Source organism: Triturus cristatus, chromosome 6 (assembly GCF_964204655.1).
Source record: "Triturus cristatus chromosome 6, aTriCri1.1, whole genome shotgun sequence".
In the NCBI taxonomy this organism is placed as follows: Eukaryota; Metazoa; Chordata; class Amphibia; order Caudata; family Salamandridae; genus Triturus; species Triturus cristatus.
In genome coordinates this window covers 502,344,433-502,362,193 of record NC_140589.1, presented here as the reverse complement: position 1 = coordinate 502,362,193, position 17,761 = coordinate 502,344,433, and the positions used below count along the sequence as shown (strand labels likewise).

Genomic DNA, 17,761 nt, shown 5'->3' with positions numbered 1-17,761 from the left:
CTGGATTCAAGCTAGCCTGGCTAATGAGGGGTGATACCCAGAAACCGGGCCAAGGATGCTTGTTTCCAGTCCAGGGAGGACCTGGCCTGGCAGTTCAGGCTGGACTGTTCCCATGGGGAGCTGGGTCAAGACTGATTTGCATATGGCTGGGTCCAAACTGGGGTGGCATGGTGTGCAAAAGAACAATAGATTTAACCCAGATCTCTTGACTGGGGATGAGTGTTTGAAAAGTGCCATCACTCTGTCTCTCATCTTGTTGTGTTTGCTATGTTCCCCCCAAGTGGCCAAGGGTATGCCAAGACATGGGCACCTTGCTTGCTACGCAACAGGATTCAAGCTTGTCTGGCTGATTAGGGGTGATACACCGAAACCAGTCCCTGGGTGCTTGTTTCCAGTCCAGAGAGGACTTGACCTGGCAGTTCGGGCTGGAATGTCCCCATGGGGAGCAGGGTCAAAACTGATTTGCATATGGCTGGATCCAAACTAGGGTGGCATGCTGAGCAAAAGAACAATGGATTTAACCCTGATCTCTTGACTGGCGGGTCAGAGTTTAAACGTTTCAGCTCTCTGTCCATCATCTTGTTGTGCTTGCTATCTTTGCCCCAAGTGGCCAAGGGTATGCCCAGACATAGGTCCCTTTCTCGCTGTGCACTGGATTCAAGCTAGCCTGGCTGATGAGGAGTGATACTCTGTGGAACTGGTCCCAGGATGCTTGTTTCCAGTCCAAGGAAGACTTGGCCTGGCAGTTCAGGCTGGACTGTTCGCATGGGGAGCAGGATCAAGACTGATTTTCATATGGCTGGGTCAGCCGCAGTCCATGCAAGTAACAATGGTATATCCATGGGCCCGCATGGGGGGGATGTCGAGGGTCGATGCAAAGGGAAACATTAATTATTTATTTATTTTCCTTCTGATTGTCCCTCGAAACTCTCCCACCCGCGCAGCACCACCACCCCACCGCTGTTACATGTACAGACTGCGTCTGGGCTGGGTCCAAACTGAGAGGGTATGGTGAGCAAAAGAGAGAAGTTGGCCTAACGGCTAGGGCGGTTCACCTCGAATCTGGGGAACCGGGTTCGAGTCTCGGCAATGACGCTGAACATCCTGTGATTCTGGGCAAATCACTTAATCTCCCCATGCCTAACAAAAATGATGAATGTGTCCTCATGTAACCCAACTGTTGCTATGTAAAGCACTCTGATACCCGATACAGGTCAAGTTCGCGCTATATAGAACTCTGTAAAAAAAAACAGAAATAAAACGATGGATTTAACTCAGATCTCTTGACTGGGGTGAGTGTTTGAAAAGTTTCAGCACTCCGTTCATCATCTTGTGTTTGCAACACCCACGCAATACCCATAAAATGCCTTCCAAGGGTAGAGTAATGCAATAATGTGATTTGCGATTGCATTGCGTTACTCCAGAGGTGCCCTTGCGTGACTTCATAAATCTCATCTTGGACTAGTATTACGCTTGCACCACGTTGCATGATTCAAGAGCTACGCAGCCCATCTCATAAACATGCCTCCTGGTGTCTTTGAAAAATGCTGCTCTTCTCTCAGCTTTTACATGAAGTGCCCGGTGGGAAGTCTTTCTGTTCCACAATGGCTAGTCCGTCTCTTTGGCAAATGTTTCAAACTGAAATTTATTTGCACATTTTCAAAGTCCTTTCCGGGGAAAACAACAGTTCAGAAAACAACATTAGAGCAAATAGCAGAATTGGGAAAGCAAAAGCCCAAAGGACGGATGCAATATCATTATAAATATGCATTATCATGCAACTTTGGCAGACTAAATGTAAGACACAAAAGGTTAGAGAAAAGAGTGTTATGACATCGAGAATTAGCGGTTTATGACGCTTTTAAGGTTAAACAAGAATATGGTACTCTATGTCAACCCCCTCCTGCATTTATCCGCAAAATTGACATATTTTGCCCAAGAAGTGATAGGTGGGTAGTATGACTTTGTCCATTTCTTCAGTCAGATTATTGATTTCAATAGATTTTGTTTACCTAAGTTTCGAATACCTTACAAGTGACCATATTGATCTTCTGGGGACTTGATGGTACATTATGCAAATGAGTGGCAAATGAATAGGGCTTCCCATGTGTAGCTTCAGCATGGACACGGCAAAATTTTTTTCAAATTAGCTATTTCTGCCAAGAATCATTTTTGACTTACGTCTGTAATAACAAATCGCAAAGGCAATGCTCAAAGTCATCGAAAAGGACACATGTGAGCTGAGCATCATTGATTGTCTGTTGCTGTTGATTTTGTCATATCTGAGGACTGGTAATCCCAAAACCAAAATTAGATTTGTGTTGAGCTATACTGCCAACTAAATTTCAGTATCTTTTAATTTTAAAGAAATCATAAATCTATTTTAGAAATGTCAATCCATAAGATAAATTGTGCAACCAATATTTTAGCACGAAAGCCTTATTTTGTTTTGTTTTACTGTGTATTTATTTGAGTAACAAAAATGTACAGAGTACTTGTTTCTTCTACAGAAAAGGGTCAGAACTAAAATCAACCAGGAACTTTGGAGCCTCATCACCTGGGCATTTTGGGGCATATAAAGTAGTGTTCCTGTAATAATCTTTTGGTAGTCTTACATGCGTATCTGAATTAGCCCCAAAATATCTAAAATAGGGATAAAATGGTAATATTTAAGAAATATTCATAGGCTGTCTGTACAACTAGAAAGGACCATTCCTGCTTTGCATTTCTTACCATTAGGGAGTTGGGCATTTCAGAGCAGAACCACAAAGGCATGCAGGAGTATGTGAAAGAGTGTTCCTTTAGGAAACTTTTACAGACTCAAACATACTTTTAAGAACTGGCCCAAATGTGTGCGACATTCTGGTTTCAGGATGAGGGTTTTAGATCCATACAAATGAACTATTATATTCAGCGTCTTCAGCCCAGTTGTCTTCCAGGATTTAGAGATTTATATTTAGGAAAGGACATACAACCACACCGGCACCACATTTTCATTGCAAACGTAATCAGTAAAGGTTACTGCCAATAATCTGCTGAAATAAAAACATCATTGAAAATTCACATGTATGTTTATTTCCCACTTACTTTCAGGGTGAGCCTGGCCTTCCTGGAGAACGTGGACTTGTTGTGAGTAATTCATCCTAACACTTACACAGAAATTATTGCACTTACCTGTAATACATTAAATGACTCAGTATTGATGAAAGATGTGACTGGGTTATATGATCAAAGTAACGAAAGGAATGATGGGGAAAACGAATGACTAAAGACCTGTTCTTGTGTTGTTTTACAAGGAATGTGACTCATATTATGGCAGCTGATAACAAGTCTCTTAATGCAGATTTCAGAATAATTGCAAGAGTGAAATCCTACCATTTCCCCATCAACATATTTTTTTGAACGCCCAACAGGCACTGGAGAGCACATATCAACCAGTGCAGCAGTGAGCAATATCCATCACAGGAAATGAAAGTAGCTAAATGTTAATAAAACCTAAATATTAGGATATCAAGAAGTATGGCAATGAATAAGGATGTGAGTGAAAAGGGAACTATGTGAATGAGTTTCATGAATAATATCAAAGCTCAAACCACTCCATATCAAGAAGTTGCAGTCCCGTATCTTCTTTGAGAAATATTGCTACCCTCAATGACAAAAGACTTATTACATAGGCCCGACTATTTGTGCTCCAACAAAAAACTAAATTAACACTTTTCAGAATTTTATTATATAATTGCAAAAATGTGCTTGGAATTCTGCCCTAGTGGCAATTTTCCAGTCACAATCATGTGACAACTGAGTGACCATCTTCTTATAGGCAATGGAATTTTTCCAATGCAAATAGATTAAAAAAACATCCCTGGAAAGTCATCACCTTTGTGTTATGGCATATTGTATGCTTTTAATGTATTTGTTGCCCATCAAGAAATCATTTTTCCATGCAGAAACCTTTCTCCCAATATCCCCACAATCTTTGGGAGTGTTCTGTTCTTCCTACCTCGGAAAGGGGGTTAATCCTGCCAGAAGTAACGTGGGATCGTTTTGGTGATAAGTTTGTGAATGGACTCAAACTGATATGTGTGTGGGTGTCGGAAATCTTCAGGAGCCCTAAGCAGTCAGGGTTTACTGTGCACAAATTGTGACAATGAGAGCTGTTTGTCTCTTACATCCTGTGGTGTACCTACTGTTGGACACAAAACGTAATACTAAGTGGATCGTCAGATTAGCAGGAAGAGCAGCCCAAGACTTCATCAGAAGAATGTCATACCAGCTATGAAATAATTGCAAGAAAAGTAATCATATGACACAGCCAAATACTGCACATGAAAACACAGAAAGTAAAAAATACATAATCATCTCCGGGGGAACAAATGTGTAGGAAGCAAACTAGTATTAACTTCAGGATGGTAGGCTAAATGAAGACAGAAGAGCTCTAAGAACCGTTGAAAGACAATGGAGAGCTGCTCCATCTGCTGCCCACCTCAAATTGCTAAGAAGTAAAATAAATTCCTAATATAGAAAGATTAGACGATTGAAAGCGGACTTTATTCGTCAACAATTAGACCAAGCCAAGAATCGTCCCAAAAGACTATTCGAAATAATCAAAGCTCAATCCAAGGGTGTCTCCCACTCTCCCCAAGCTGATCCCGAAACACTTCCCAACTGTGAGGATCTTGCATCATAATTCTCAACTAAGACTGAAAACCTAAAGACAGTCTTACATAACGATCTATTATCACATACTGGCCCACAAAGGAGTGATGCACCGACCACACCCAGTATCTCGAGAATATGCTCTCCAAAGCTCGTACTCAAAAACAAGGCCTCCTGGACTGACTTCAGCTTCTACAATGAAGAAACTATTTTAAAAATGATCACAGCACTGAACCCTTCCAATCACTTCACAGACCCTCTCCCAGCAACCCATTTAAAAACCTTCACTCCACTGCTATTGCCCCTATGGACCAGGATTATAAACACTTCTCTTTCACAAGGAATCATCCCAGACATCCTCAAAGTTGGTCAGATATCCCCCATCCTAAAAAAAACATTGGCGGACCCATCTGACCTGAATAACTATCGCCCAATTTCCAACATCTCGACCCTCGCCAAATTGCTAGAAAAATGTGTCCACGTGCAGCTTAGTAATCACATAGATCACTTCAACCTGCTAGATCAATTCCAATCAGGCTTTCGATCAGGACACAGCACAGAATCAGCCATGACCCACATAATTGATGACACACTATAAATTCTGGATCAAAACAAGGGATGTCTGCTAGTCCTGCTTGACTTATCCTCAGCCTTCGACACAGTCAAACATGACAATCTTCTAGACCTCCTGAAACACAGGATGGGACTATCTGGTACTGTGTTAAACTGGTTCACGTCCTTCCTCCAAAACAGAAAACAAAGATTCAAGATTAACCAATCATTATCCAACCCCTCCCTGGTCACTCTGGGAGTACCCCAGGGTTCATCCCTCTCCCCGACTCTCTTCAGTATGTTTATGGAACCTCTCACTGAGCTACTCAATTCGTCAAACATCCAATATCACATGTATGCCGACGACACACAACTCTACATCAAAGTCCACTCACTTGATGACATCAAGTCCCTTAACTCAACACTCCATAAAACACAGATCTGGTTGGCGGAAAACCATCTAAAACTAAACAGTCTAAAAACTGAATTTCTCCTAATCGCTCCTCCCAACCAAACAACCACCATCCTTGAATGGATGAAGCACATTACAGCACTCGATGGTCAACCTATCATCATTGACTCAGCTAAATCACTGGGAATAACCTTGGACAATAAGTTAAATATGCAGAAGCACATCAGCGCTGCAACTAAAGGAGCTAATTTCCAGATTAACACCCTGAGAAAACTAAAACCCTTCATACCGGCCAGAGACTTTAAACAGACAGTTCAATCTCTAGTAATTCCCAAAGTAGATTATGGAAGTATTGCTCTCTGCGGCCTACCCAGATCAACGACCGCTCCTTTAAGAGCCACAATCAATACAGCTGCTAGGCTCGTCACAGACTCCAAAAGAAACAGCCACATCTCCCCTGACCTTCGTGCCCTCAACTGGCTTCCTTTTGAGGCCAGAATTAATTTGAAAATCGCTTGTATGACACATAAGGCCTTACATCACAAAACACCGAGATACCTAGCGGAGAAATTGGTACTATCGGGTGGTAACAGATCCACTAGGAGCTCCAACAATCTTCTGCTTAAACCACAACGGTTCTCCAAGCAGAAAACATACTACCGCTCCTTCTCAGGAATGGCGCCCAGGATTTGGAATGCCTTACCCCAAGAAACGAGACTTAATCCATCCGCAGTTTTTTTAAAAAAAAGAAGTGAAATCTATTCTTCTAGCCAAATTCACGTGATTCTTTGATACTCCCTTGTAAATACGTGATACTCGTGTATGCTCATCTTTACCGTACTCACCTATTTCACGATACTTATATGTTTTCTTTGTTGTTATCTCTGTACTGTAAAGCGCTCTGATACCTGTAAGGGTCTTGTTCGCGCTATACAAAACTGCTAAAATAAAATAAATAAATAAATGGACTGTTCACAGATAGTAGGACAAGTTCAATGTGACACTGACAGCTGCAAAACCTGCAGGACACAATCGAAGTCATTCTCTAGAGGGCTGCATTAAGAACGATACTATTGGCCAAAGCAAGAATTACTTTTACGTTATATTTGTAGGTACCACATAAAGCTTGAATGTACTTAGTACATGTAAGTCTTGAAGTGCAGGCTTCTCCCGCTAGATGATGCTGGCAGATGCCAGACTGCCACTCTGCTCGTACGTGGGCTTTGACGCAGTTTCCAGGAAAAACCAGTGCTGATGCTGCCTCAGCCTTGATGACTGTTTCGCTGTCTTCAGTTGGTGTGGCTTTGAGCAGCCCTCTGCCTTGATCCCAAAGACATTGCGTGGTGTGGGAAGAAGTTAGGGGTGGGTAGAGTTGCACTCACACGCACCAGTCCTGGGGAGAGGATTCTCTTTTGCTGGATCTTTATTGAGGCCAAAGTGCAGGCCCACCACCCAGACAAACAAAGATTTCACTTTGACCAATGTGCAGTTTTCTTCAGTGCCAACCCATCACAGGTGTTTTCTATTCCGGCCTGCCCTTCATTGACACTCTTGCTGTCTCTATTTCCTTCTGACCGGGGAAGGAATTCAAAGTACTGACACGCATGCATAGCTTTGAGATGCAAGTTACGTCACGATACAGTCTACTGTAGGGGAACTAGGGACAATTTACTAAGATTTCACACAACACAGAGCAGCAAGGGCAGTTTCTGTGCTGAGTTACATGAAAGAGAGAGAGCAGAAATGCGCCTTGTTTACAAAGCTATGGCACACTTCACCTCTCTCCATGCATCAGCGCCATAGCGCAAGGCTGCCTGTGTTTTAAGGTCAGGATAGTTGTTGTGCACGAAGGAGTACCTTCCTGCATAAAAACTATCCTTTGCAGACATACAAAGAGGATATAATGAGCAGAAATAAAGATATTTCTCCACTGCACGTGAGCCTCAGGTAGGCATGCCATTTTTTAGTTCAAGCCGATGTTTACAAGTCTTTGTAAGTATGGGTTTGCATCAAAATACATGGGTGGATGCATGAGAACATCCATGTTCTACCTATCTATCTTCTACTTGATGCAAGGCAAATCGAATTTTTCTGTGTTTTTTTAACTCCAAAAAAGGATTTATTATCTGCGCTGCGTCAAAAACGTGACACAGTTCGGATGCAAAGTGTTAGTAAGTCTGTGCCAAAGCCTCACCATATGGCTGGGTAGGTCCTTCTGTGGACCACTGCAGACCAGCTTCAGTTCTTCCTGCCTTGAGGCTTTTTCCTTTGTAAAAGGGTACCTCCAAAACCCCTCCTCAGCAGGCAGTACGGTCAGCAGGCACTGTCTTTATAAGTGGATCAAGACAGCTCCTTGCAGAGGATAGAAAAACATGTAGGATTCTGTTTTTGAACAAGGCAACGAGGAATTGGCAGTCAACTGCTTCAACCCTGGACCTCAGATGATTTTCTCAGTCTCTACTTTTGTATGATCTTGCAATTGGTCGACGAGAAATCTGTCACATTGACTGATACTTATACTCAGTTTGCAGAGAGAGAAAGGACATTCACTGTCCCAGCTCTGGGACCACTTTCAGGTAGTTTCTGCCCTTTTTTGTGTATTCCTTACAGACAGTTGAAGCTACAGTCTTTGTCCTCGAGTGTCAGCAGGAAAGAGAGATGTGCCTGGGAGCTTCCTTCAGTAAGACCCAAAACAATGGCACAGAATAGGTTGAGGCCTCTCCACTCAGTTGCACCTTAACCTGGCTTATCACCTCTGAGGAGGAAAAATGGAAGAGGTAGAGGACAAGGACAGGAACTGTCTCATCTTAAATCATCTTTATTCGGTTTTGACAGAATAAAACTATAAATGACATACACAGGAAATAAAATGCATCAAGCACATCAATCACATTGTAGAAACGTCCTTAGTCGGATAGCTCTTGATGAAAAACAGGCCAAATAAAACAGGTATCCACGTCAGAACTTAGTTATAAGTAAAACAAAGCAGGCCAAACTTTTTTAAAATGTTTACCAACCTGCAGAGGGAAAATAAAAGCCCTGCAAAGTTTTTAATAAAAAAGAACAAATATAATAAAATGCAGAGTGTCCTGAGTGGAAACGTGATCACATCTAAATGGGACAGAAGTAGAGTCAAACAAACTCCCTCTATGAATAGAGAGCTGACGATGAAACAGGGTAACTTAAAATGAGTTAAAAGAAAGCAATGGTGATTTGACATATCAAAAGTTGAATTTGGGTCAATTACCAGAGTTTTTGTGCAGAAATGTAACATTATTTGTTTTCAAGAAGCTTGGGATGTGGGTTAAAATTTCTTTTTAGATTGTTCTTCTTCTTTTTCTGTCCCTGCTACTTCTTAAATTCATAGGAGAGCCAGAGGTGGTTTTTTCTCTCCTGATTGCTGTGAATTTAGGGTGCAAATCCAATGTGATCAACACCAACTCACCCAATGTAGCTGCTGTTTTGTTAACGTTTTCCCATTCTCCTAGTTTACTTATTGTACATTTTTACAATACTTTTTCTCAATTAGGATCTCCTGGTCAAGCTCAGGTTCTTTAAGACGTTTTGGATAGGTTATCAATGTTCAATTATGCCAGTAATGTTGTCATTTTAGCTGTTGATTTTAGTGTACACCTCTGTTCTCTGGGCTGTTTATTTTTCATTGCATGGTCATGCTGACTATGTTTTATCTGAGGCTTTGCATTTTATTCACACACCTATGGTGGGACTTATGAATTTGATTGAGAAGACAAGGACTGTCCCTAAACTTCAAGGAGGTCTTCTGTCTCCTTTTCTCAACACCGTAGCATCTGGTCTTCAAGGATCATAAGCATGCTTTCTAGGATTGACATTTGTCTGGCAGGCTATCTCTGCTCTTCATCATGTATATTATCTGCACACAGGAGATCCAAAAAGGATTCAGTGTACTCAGTCACTCAGAACACACACTCTCCATGCTTATCCTGCATCATGTAGCCCATGCATTCATAAATGTGACATCCTCTTACACATAGAGGTTGTAAAGGACCAAGTTGCAGGGGACTGGCAGACCATTTTATGCGGGAGATGTCTGGTGGCAATTCTATTCTGCTACTGTAGTCTGTTCCTATCCCTGTCAGGCATCCACAGCCCAGTGAGCTGATGATAGCCACACTCAGTAAATGTGTAGTGCACATGGTGTCCCCCTCAGATGACAGAGCTTTGCTCAGGATCACATTTGTTGTCACAGTTGACCCTCAGTGTACATTGTGTGTGTGGGGGGGAGAGGGGAAAGGCCTAAAATCTAAAAAGAATCAGACTTTCTTCATGCAGAATACAGGGCAGGAGTGCAGGCTCCCCAGAGCCATGCATAGGACATTCCCACCCTGACAGTAGGTAAAATCTTCAAGGGTATTCACACCTTGAAATGCACCCTTGTCAGCAGTTGTGTGGGATGTTCTTATGGGAAAAATGATGGAGTAACATTATACAGGAGTATGTCATTGAAAACTACAAAACATTTGTAAATTTTTTGAAGTAGTGAATCTAGTTTAGGATCAAAATGGCTTAGCCTGGACTAATCCTAATCCTAAACATAAACCGTCAAGGGACATTGCAGTATATATGGAACAAACATATTACAATCAGACGTATAGCAAACAAGAACTATATGAACAAGAAAGGTGAAGAAAACATTCTTTGGAGAAAATCAAAGATATTTCTTTGGCCAGGTTGTAAAGGTCATAAAACCATTTATAAACAGACTAGGAGGACAGTGATGCAGCTAATCACTACATATTAGTGATATAAGATCACAAATGGATACATAGGGATAAAGAACATATTGTCCAGACAATATATTTCTCAAAATATTAACGTACACAAATAAATTCAGAATAAGCAGTTGGCCACTTTAATGAAAGATGGCAGTATAAAGATTAGATGCAGGGAGGGAAGGATGGTTTTAAAATGCTTTTAAATTTGCTCTATTACCTGTGTAATTGCCTGCCCTAATCTTCAAGAATGGTGTGCACTCTCAAAGCTTGGAAAATCCTGCCTTGAAATACAGGTCTTAAATGTATCCATCTTAAATCAATATGTGATGCATACAATCTACAAACTGCCTTTTACCAGAGGTAAAGAACTGGAGTCTCATACACTTTCATATCTTCTCATGCTCCATTTATCAGCTGTCATTAATTTGATTCCCAAGATGCTGCTATATCTCTAGTGTGATTTGATCACATTTTTGTCATTTGGTTCTATTTTTAAGGACCTCTTGATCAGTAAAGACAATTCTTAAGAATTACCATATTTATAATAGGTAATCAGCAAGCTTATCACTCTGAATTATTTCTTGTTTCAAGTTAACTTTAATTTACTTGAATGATGCTTCCAATTATCAGGTTCAAGGTACCCTTGTTTTCGAGCAGGGTGTTGGAATAGTTGTACCATGGCTACTTCTTTAGGAGATTTTCCAATTTCAGTAATTTTATTTTCCAAGTCCTTATTCACATTTTTACCATATTCTCTCATGATAAAAATCAACGAAGAGACTAAATGAACTGTTTAGCTATTTGATGTTGTCTGTTTACATGACCAGTGTGCTGAAAGGGCAACTTTTTAACACCCCCAATACTAATTGGAAAACTTAATTTTAACAATATCCATGTGAAGAACCAGTAACCATTTATGAACAACCTGTAATCCATATTTTTAGAAGCATTCCTTAGTCCTTTAATCTTGGTTATGTTTACAAGCTTAAATCCTTAGTGTTCTTGGAATATTTTCGTGACAGAAGTAATGTTCTGGCTGGCATTTTTTATAGTTAAACATCTTTGATAATATCCAGTTATGAAACAAGGTATATTTCACTTTAGGTACATCAAAAGTTATTTTCTTTGTAAGATTTTTCAAAATATTAAATACAATTTTTGTTAATATCCAAAGTCGAGTTGTTTTTCTGAGGTCCCTTTATCACCTAGTCAACATCAGTGAAGAAAAAATATATAGGGTTCCAATGATCAACAACCTGGAACCTCACACTACCCCTGATCTAGGTGCTGAAAATCCATCCTTCCAGTGTCTTACTGTTGCTGGCTTTTCCTCATATGTAATGTACCATTTTTAATAATAAACCTTCATCCATTCTGCTCAAAGTCACCCAGAGTAATCTGCACTTGAACTTAATTTTGCAGGTCTTCAATGCTATGCAAAGATAAACTATATTGAAAGTTAGTCAATCATCTATAAAGAGAACAGGAACATATTTATCTTTAACCTAAACTTTCAGCCTGATCAAAATCCATTTTACATAAAGCATGGTTCTTCATCACTTGTTTAATACTAAACTGCCTTGCTATACCAACTATGGAACTCTTTTGAATGGTGCTGTTGCCTAGTTGCAAGGACTAAAGTGTCAGAGAAGATTACATTGCTTTGCAGATATCTGATTTAATCCTATCATGGACTACACCTTTGAATTCCCTGCATAATTGAGACACAAACAAGAGAAATCCTTCCACTTGGACTTTGTAGACATTTACAAATGATCTCTTCCTGTCTAACAGCAATTTGTTAGATTAATGATTTTATATAGGTGTCATACATTATTTGGAGGTAAAAGAATTTGCACAATGTATAATCCATTATGATGGTAATATGAGTTTCATTGTGCTTACTCTTATTTCTTCTTCCAAATCACAACATTTCTTAAAAAAACCAAGCTATTTGTTTCCAGAACAGTTCTGTAAAACCTTTTGCGCATCTGAATTCTGTATATTTCCTTCTTCTTCTTAAGGTAGTTCTTCCAGTATACCTTGAGTTTTCAAGGAGAATCATGGCAACCATCATTCATTGGAATGTACAATTATGGTCCAACAAGGCTGGCTGTAAACCTTTATTTACTGTCACATCAGGAAATCTGAGCCAATGTCAAAGTCCTCTATTTTCCATTTCTTTTATCCTGTGCAACTATCCAGAATCGTGTGTTTCATGTCATCTTTCTATCATTCCCATATTTGACATTATAATACATGTCCATCTGCTCTTGTTCTCTGCTTCTTCTTTGCCTCAAATAGCTGATTTATGATTGCTACCCTAATGTTTGTTACAAGTGAGTTATCATTAATCTATATAATTCTACGCATGTCAAACATCTCTGTATACTTAAATATTGATGGTTGTGCCAACATAACACACAATTTATTGATGTTTCTCTGACTGATACGAGGATTGCTCAGATTTGTCAACCAGAAAATGAAGGTGTATTTTGCTTATCAAGTACTCATGCCAAGGCTGTGGAATTATGTTCAGATGTTGTAAACCATTCTTTGAGGAAGCTATTGTGTGGTATTTTTTGGTACATAGTCCAATATAGATTTATTGGTTTGGATTGCCAGTGGCAGAGACAGTATACTATTGTAATACCCTCAATAGGATTTTGTGGGATATTTCTATATGATTCCAATTTGCCATCCTCCAACACATTTGTATCCTCTTTTGACACCTACCTGCCTTACCAACATATGTCCATAATTTTCAAGTTCGCTGACAGCATATTAAAATATCTAGAATCCCTTATCTGAATAAGTAGCCCCATCTATTATTTTTCCCTTGTTGATTTGACTACATATTGACCTATTATCTTAATATCATTAAAACACAAATGTTTCTTCTCCCAATTTTCTTTTGTCAATATGATATAGTATATCATGTAAACGTAAAATACATCTTGAATGCACACTACATTGCAAAAGCCAATTGAGAAAGTTCAGCTTAACAGAATGTTGTTGATCAGCACCTTTTCAGATGAAGGCCTTTCAGTGAGTGCATACTCTGAAATCCTAAACCAATTTCTCGCCCTTATCACGTCCATTTTTTCTCTTATTTCTCAATCTTTGATATTTTTTCTGTAACATAAATGTTTGAATTACAAAGTGTGTGTGCATTCCTAGGCTAAGGATTATTGTCACTGTAAGGGTTTATCAAGAGATTTTAACATCACCACAAAGAAACCTTATTTTTTATCAAATTGAACTCATGTTTTAGTTGTTTAATAAAAGACTGCCACTTGTAGTATTCTTTTGTTGTTTGTTGGTCAATTTGTTTTGTGATGTAATTAATGAAATATAATTGTATATAGTTTTGTTTAGCAAATGATGTGCATTCAGGCAGTATGCCCGTTCAAGTCATGAAATTATGAAGCTGATATGATGGTGTTTCCTTAAATCTTGTCTTTTCTCTTTTTGCTTTAGGGGAGTGGAAGACCAGGACCACCAGTAAGTTGAATGTTTTGAATAATGAAGGCAGATATCGTTCTGTTTCTCTTTCTCAAACACCCACACACCCACACACTCTCTCTCGCTCTTTCTCTTTCACTCTCTCTAAACTTGAGACAGTGCCAGGGTTAACATTTAGGTATATTTTATATTGTACAACTGCAGTTTAGAGTGATGCAAAATTATGTAAAATATTGCTTCCAGCATTCAAAGATAATAATCTGATTTAAAGAGGTGGAAATATTTGCTCCTCCAGTGATATGCTTTGCATTCTCCCAGGCAAGAAAAATACCTAGTGAGTATGTTGTTGAATTTGTGTAAAGCAGTATCTAGGTTCAAATCCTGTCTCTCTCATTTGGCTGCATTGTTTGATCCTGAACTAAAGTCTTTAGCTTCTTATATCTGCCAATATTGGGAGTGTGTAGAAATGTGCACTTTTCACATTCCCTATTTCTATTTGGAATGCTTCTGTTAATGCAGCTTGCACAGTTCTCTTTGAGAAGAACTTTTAGATCTCCCTTTGAATGCTAAAACTAAATAAATTAAGGTGGCCATGAAGCTTTATTGAACATCTGTGTAATATCTATGTTAATATGTTTTTGTAACTGCTGTAGGGCCCCGATGGCTCAGGTGGACTTCCTGGGGAACTCGGTCGCATAGGACCTCTGGTGAGTACTTCAATACAATATTTTATGGATGACCTATAGTCACCCATTTTTATGCCATAATCGATTTAGAAATTATCAATTCATATAACGTACTTGTTACAGATATGCTTATGGCAATAGGAAAACTGAAAAGGAAAAAAGAACTCTGGCCAGTAATGGAATTTTAATGAGCATTGAGCATAGACATTAAATGAGGATTTATAGAAATTACGTAATTTGTCAAGTCTCCGACATGAGATGCTTTTACATATTAAAACATATATTTGGATCTTTCTTGTGGTCACTTATTATGCCTTTCTTAGTCATGTAGAATACAGGTCTTTCTATTACTGGCTCAATGATGCTCCCTTTATTAACCTCAGAAAGATAAAAAGGCTAAGTCAGCTCATCAAATTTCATTTTATCACCTGCATGTTACACACAGACTTTTCCTTTAACTGCATGATACCTGAAACCTATCCTAATTAGTTATCTAAGCTTTCCAGCTCAGCATGATCACAGTGACTGGATTAATAGGTGTTCCCACTTCCCTAGCATTGTAGGGCCCCCTTAAATTACAATTGCAATTGAAAATGTTGGGAACAATGAAAGAGAGCTGAAAACAGTGAGCATTATTACAACAATGCGGTGTTATTGAGAAGTTATAGAGGCTCTGTAAATTTAATGGAAAAATGGGGCCTGCTGTATTTCCTTGACACTGTTTTATATATATATATATGTTAGACTGCTTGTCACTGATGCCACTCCTCCTCCTTTCGACGTCGGTGCCAGCAGCGGTAATGACACCCGCTAATATTATCCACAAAGTTAGTAAATGAACAATGATTATAATGAGACTGTTATTCTCATTTACAAACTGGAAAAATCCCACAAATGAATAACCATGCCATTTGTCCATAAAATGAATGAACTCTTGGGCCCATTTTGCGGAATGAAGAGATTGATGAGGGACTATTACTATATCTGGGGCTACATCCCTTTGGGTTTGCAGTCCTTGCTTCATATTCTTAAACATTCTTCTATCAGTGGGTATTTGCATTTCTAAGGAAGGGAATATGGGGGGTGGTAAATGCAGCTAAAATATCATAACAGTAGTTTCATATTGCCAGTTTATGGTATGTATATTTATATGGCTTGCATCTCACCCTGGAGAGTATCCTGGCATCTAAAGAAGGGTGGTACATCCCTAAGTTGGACCTATTGAAATAGCCAGCTTTTCAGTTTCTTGTGGACCAGACTGTAGTAGTGGCTCTAATGTGCAGAAAGAGGGAACTCCAGGCTTTGGGAGCAGGGTATGAGAAGGTGCATTATTCGGTTCTGGTATTCAGATGGGGGAGACTTGGGCAAGTAGGAGGTTGTCTGAGTGGAGGTTACTGGCCAAGTAGTGGAATTTTTGATGTGGCTATTCAGGCAAATGAAGCCTAGGTTTAGTAGGGCTCTGTATGTTGTTTGAGGAGTTTGAAGATTGTGCGTTTGGAACTGGGAGCCAGTATGTGGAGATGTGTGTGCGGGGAGTGAATTTGAGCATGAGTTTGGCTGAAATATTTTGAATGACCTGGAGTCTCTTAGTGAGATGTGTTGTGATACTGACATAGAGTGAGGTCCTGTAGTGCAGCTTGCTGGAGAACAGGGCCTTTGTTATGGTTCTGAAGGTGTTGAGTAGGAGCCATCTGAAGTTTTCTCCGAGTACCTTGAGGGTGAGGAAGCAGGAGGAGTCAACTGTGTTATTGTGGCTGGTCACTGAGAGTTGGTTGTCCACTATTATCCAGAGGTTTCTAGCTTGATTGATGGGTGCTGGTCCTAGTTAGTCAGGCCACCAGGTGTGGGTCCACAACGTGGTGTACTTTCTGAATAGTACCACCCCTGTCTTGTCTGAGTTGAGCTTGAGGCAGTTGGTGGCTTTGGACATGCAGGTGGTGAACATCATCCATCATGAGGATGAGTTAAGTTTTGTTGGGGTATGGGATTCTGTTGATTTTGTTTGTGTGGTCGATGTTGCTTAGTGACTCCATATAGATGTTGAATTGTGTGGAACTGAGCGAGGATCCTTGGGGTACTCTGCATATCAGGTTGGCAATGGCAGAGGTGTATATGCCAGGTTGACAGACTGAGTGCACCCCATGGCAAAGAAGCTGATCCATCAGAGAGCTAGTCCTAATATGCAAATTTCGTGGAGAAAAGGGATGAGGGTAGGGTGGAGATGGTGTGGAATATGGCTGAGAGGTTGCAGTATGAAGGCTGCTGTATCTTCTCTGTTCATGGTCAATGTCGGCAGTGATGGCAATGAGGGTGGTCTCAGTGCTGTGACTGGGTCTGACACCACAATGAGGGGGGTACAGGAGGTGGCTGTCATTGAGGTTTTCGGCTAGCTATTTTTTTTATGAGCTTTTCCAGTACTTTGGCTGGGCAGTAGAGCATGAAGATCGATTTATAGTTTGCAGGCATTGTACTGTCTGCTGATGGTTTCTTCAAAAGGGTAGTAGGGTTGCGTGTTTCCAGGCATCTGGGAAAGTGGCTGAGATGAGGGAACTGTTGATTATCAGGGTGAGCGCTTTGAAATTATTGGGTGGGTGGAGAATGATGGGTGGCCATTTACTGACTATGAGATGAATTAAGAGACAGAGTGTGCAATTACAATTTCTGAGTTATCAGTGAGCCTGGATTTCCATTTGTAGAGTAGTAGAAAGTAGAAAATACATTTATTGATCAGTTAATTAAAACCACAACAATAGCAACATTAAAACAAATATATAAAATAACAATAAAAACGGGGTATATCCCTTTTTGTGTTCTCTAAAGACAAAACCCTTTCTTATCCTAATATTTACACTTCTTCCTGTATAATGTAAACAAAACATTTGCCTAATTAAAACAATATCTCAATTATTACATCAAACAACCATTTTACCAGGCCACTGGACTTATTTTGAATGATCCTTTTACTAAATTCTGAGGCTAATCAAGGTTCGACTAGGCTGCACAGGAGCATTTTAATAAATCAGTTTCTCAAAGGTAAGTGGTTCACTTAGCATAATCTCCAATGTCACATCTTATAACCGTTTCAACTTGCCACTAGTAAGACATTAAGTTGGATCCTGAGATCTGGTTCTTTCCTCTTTACTTTATTTGGCCATGCCTGTTTACTTTTAGCTATTCCAAGCCTAACATTTTTTCATCTTTAATGAGTTGGTTAATTTCTCATTGTTTAAATTGAA

The 17,761-nt window shown here is 39.8% G+C and overlaps 1 protein-coding gene across 1 annotated transcript in view; it reads left to right on the top strand.

The window, feature by feature from the left end:
- COL9A1 (collagen type IX alpha 1 chain) overlaps positions 1–17,761 on the top strand; it is a 377,557-nt gene that overhangs the window by 215,607 nt on the left and 144,189 nt on the right. The window contains exons 12-14 of the mRNA XM_085610911.1: positions 3,094–3,129; positions 13,855–13,878; positions 14,493–14,546. Coding sequence (XP_085467037.1) covers positions 3,094–3,129; positions 13,855–13,878; positions 14,493–14,546 — 114 coding nt within the window. The remainder of the gene's footprint in view (positions 1–3,093; positions 3,130–13,854; positions 13,879–14,492; positions 14,547–17,761) is intronic.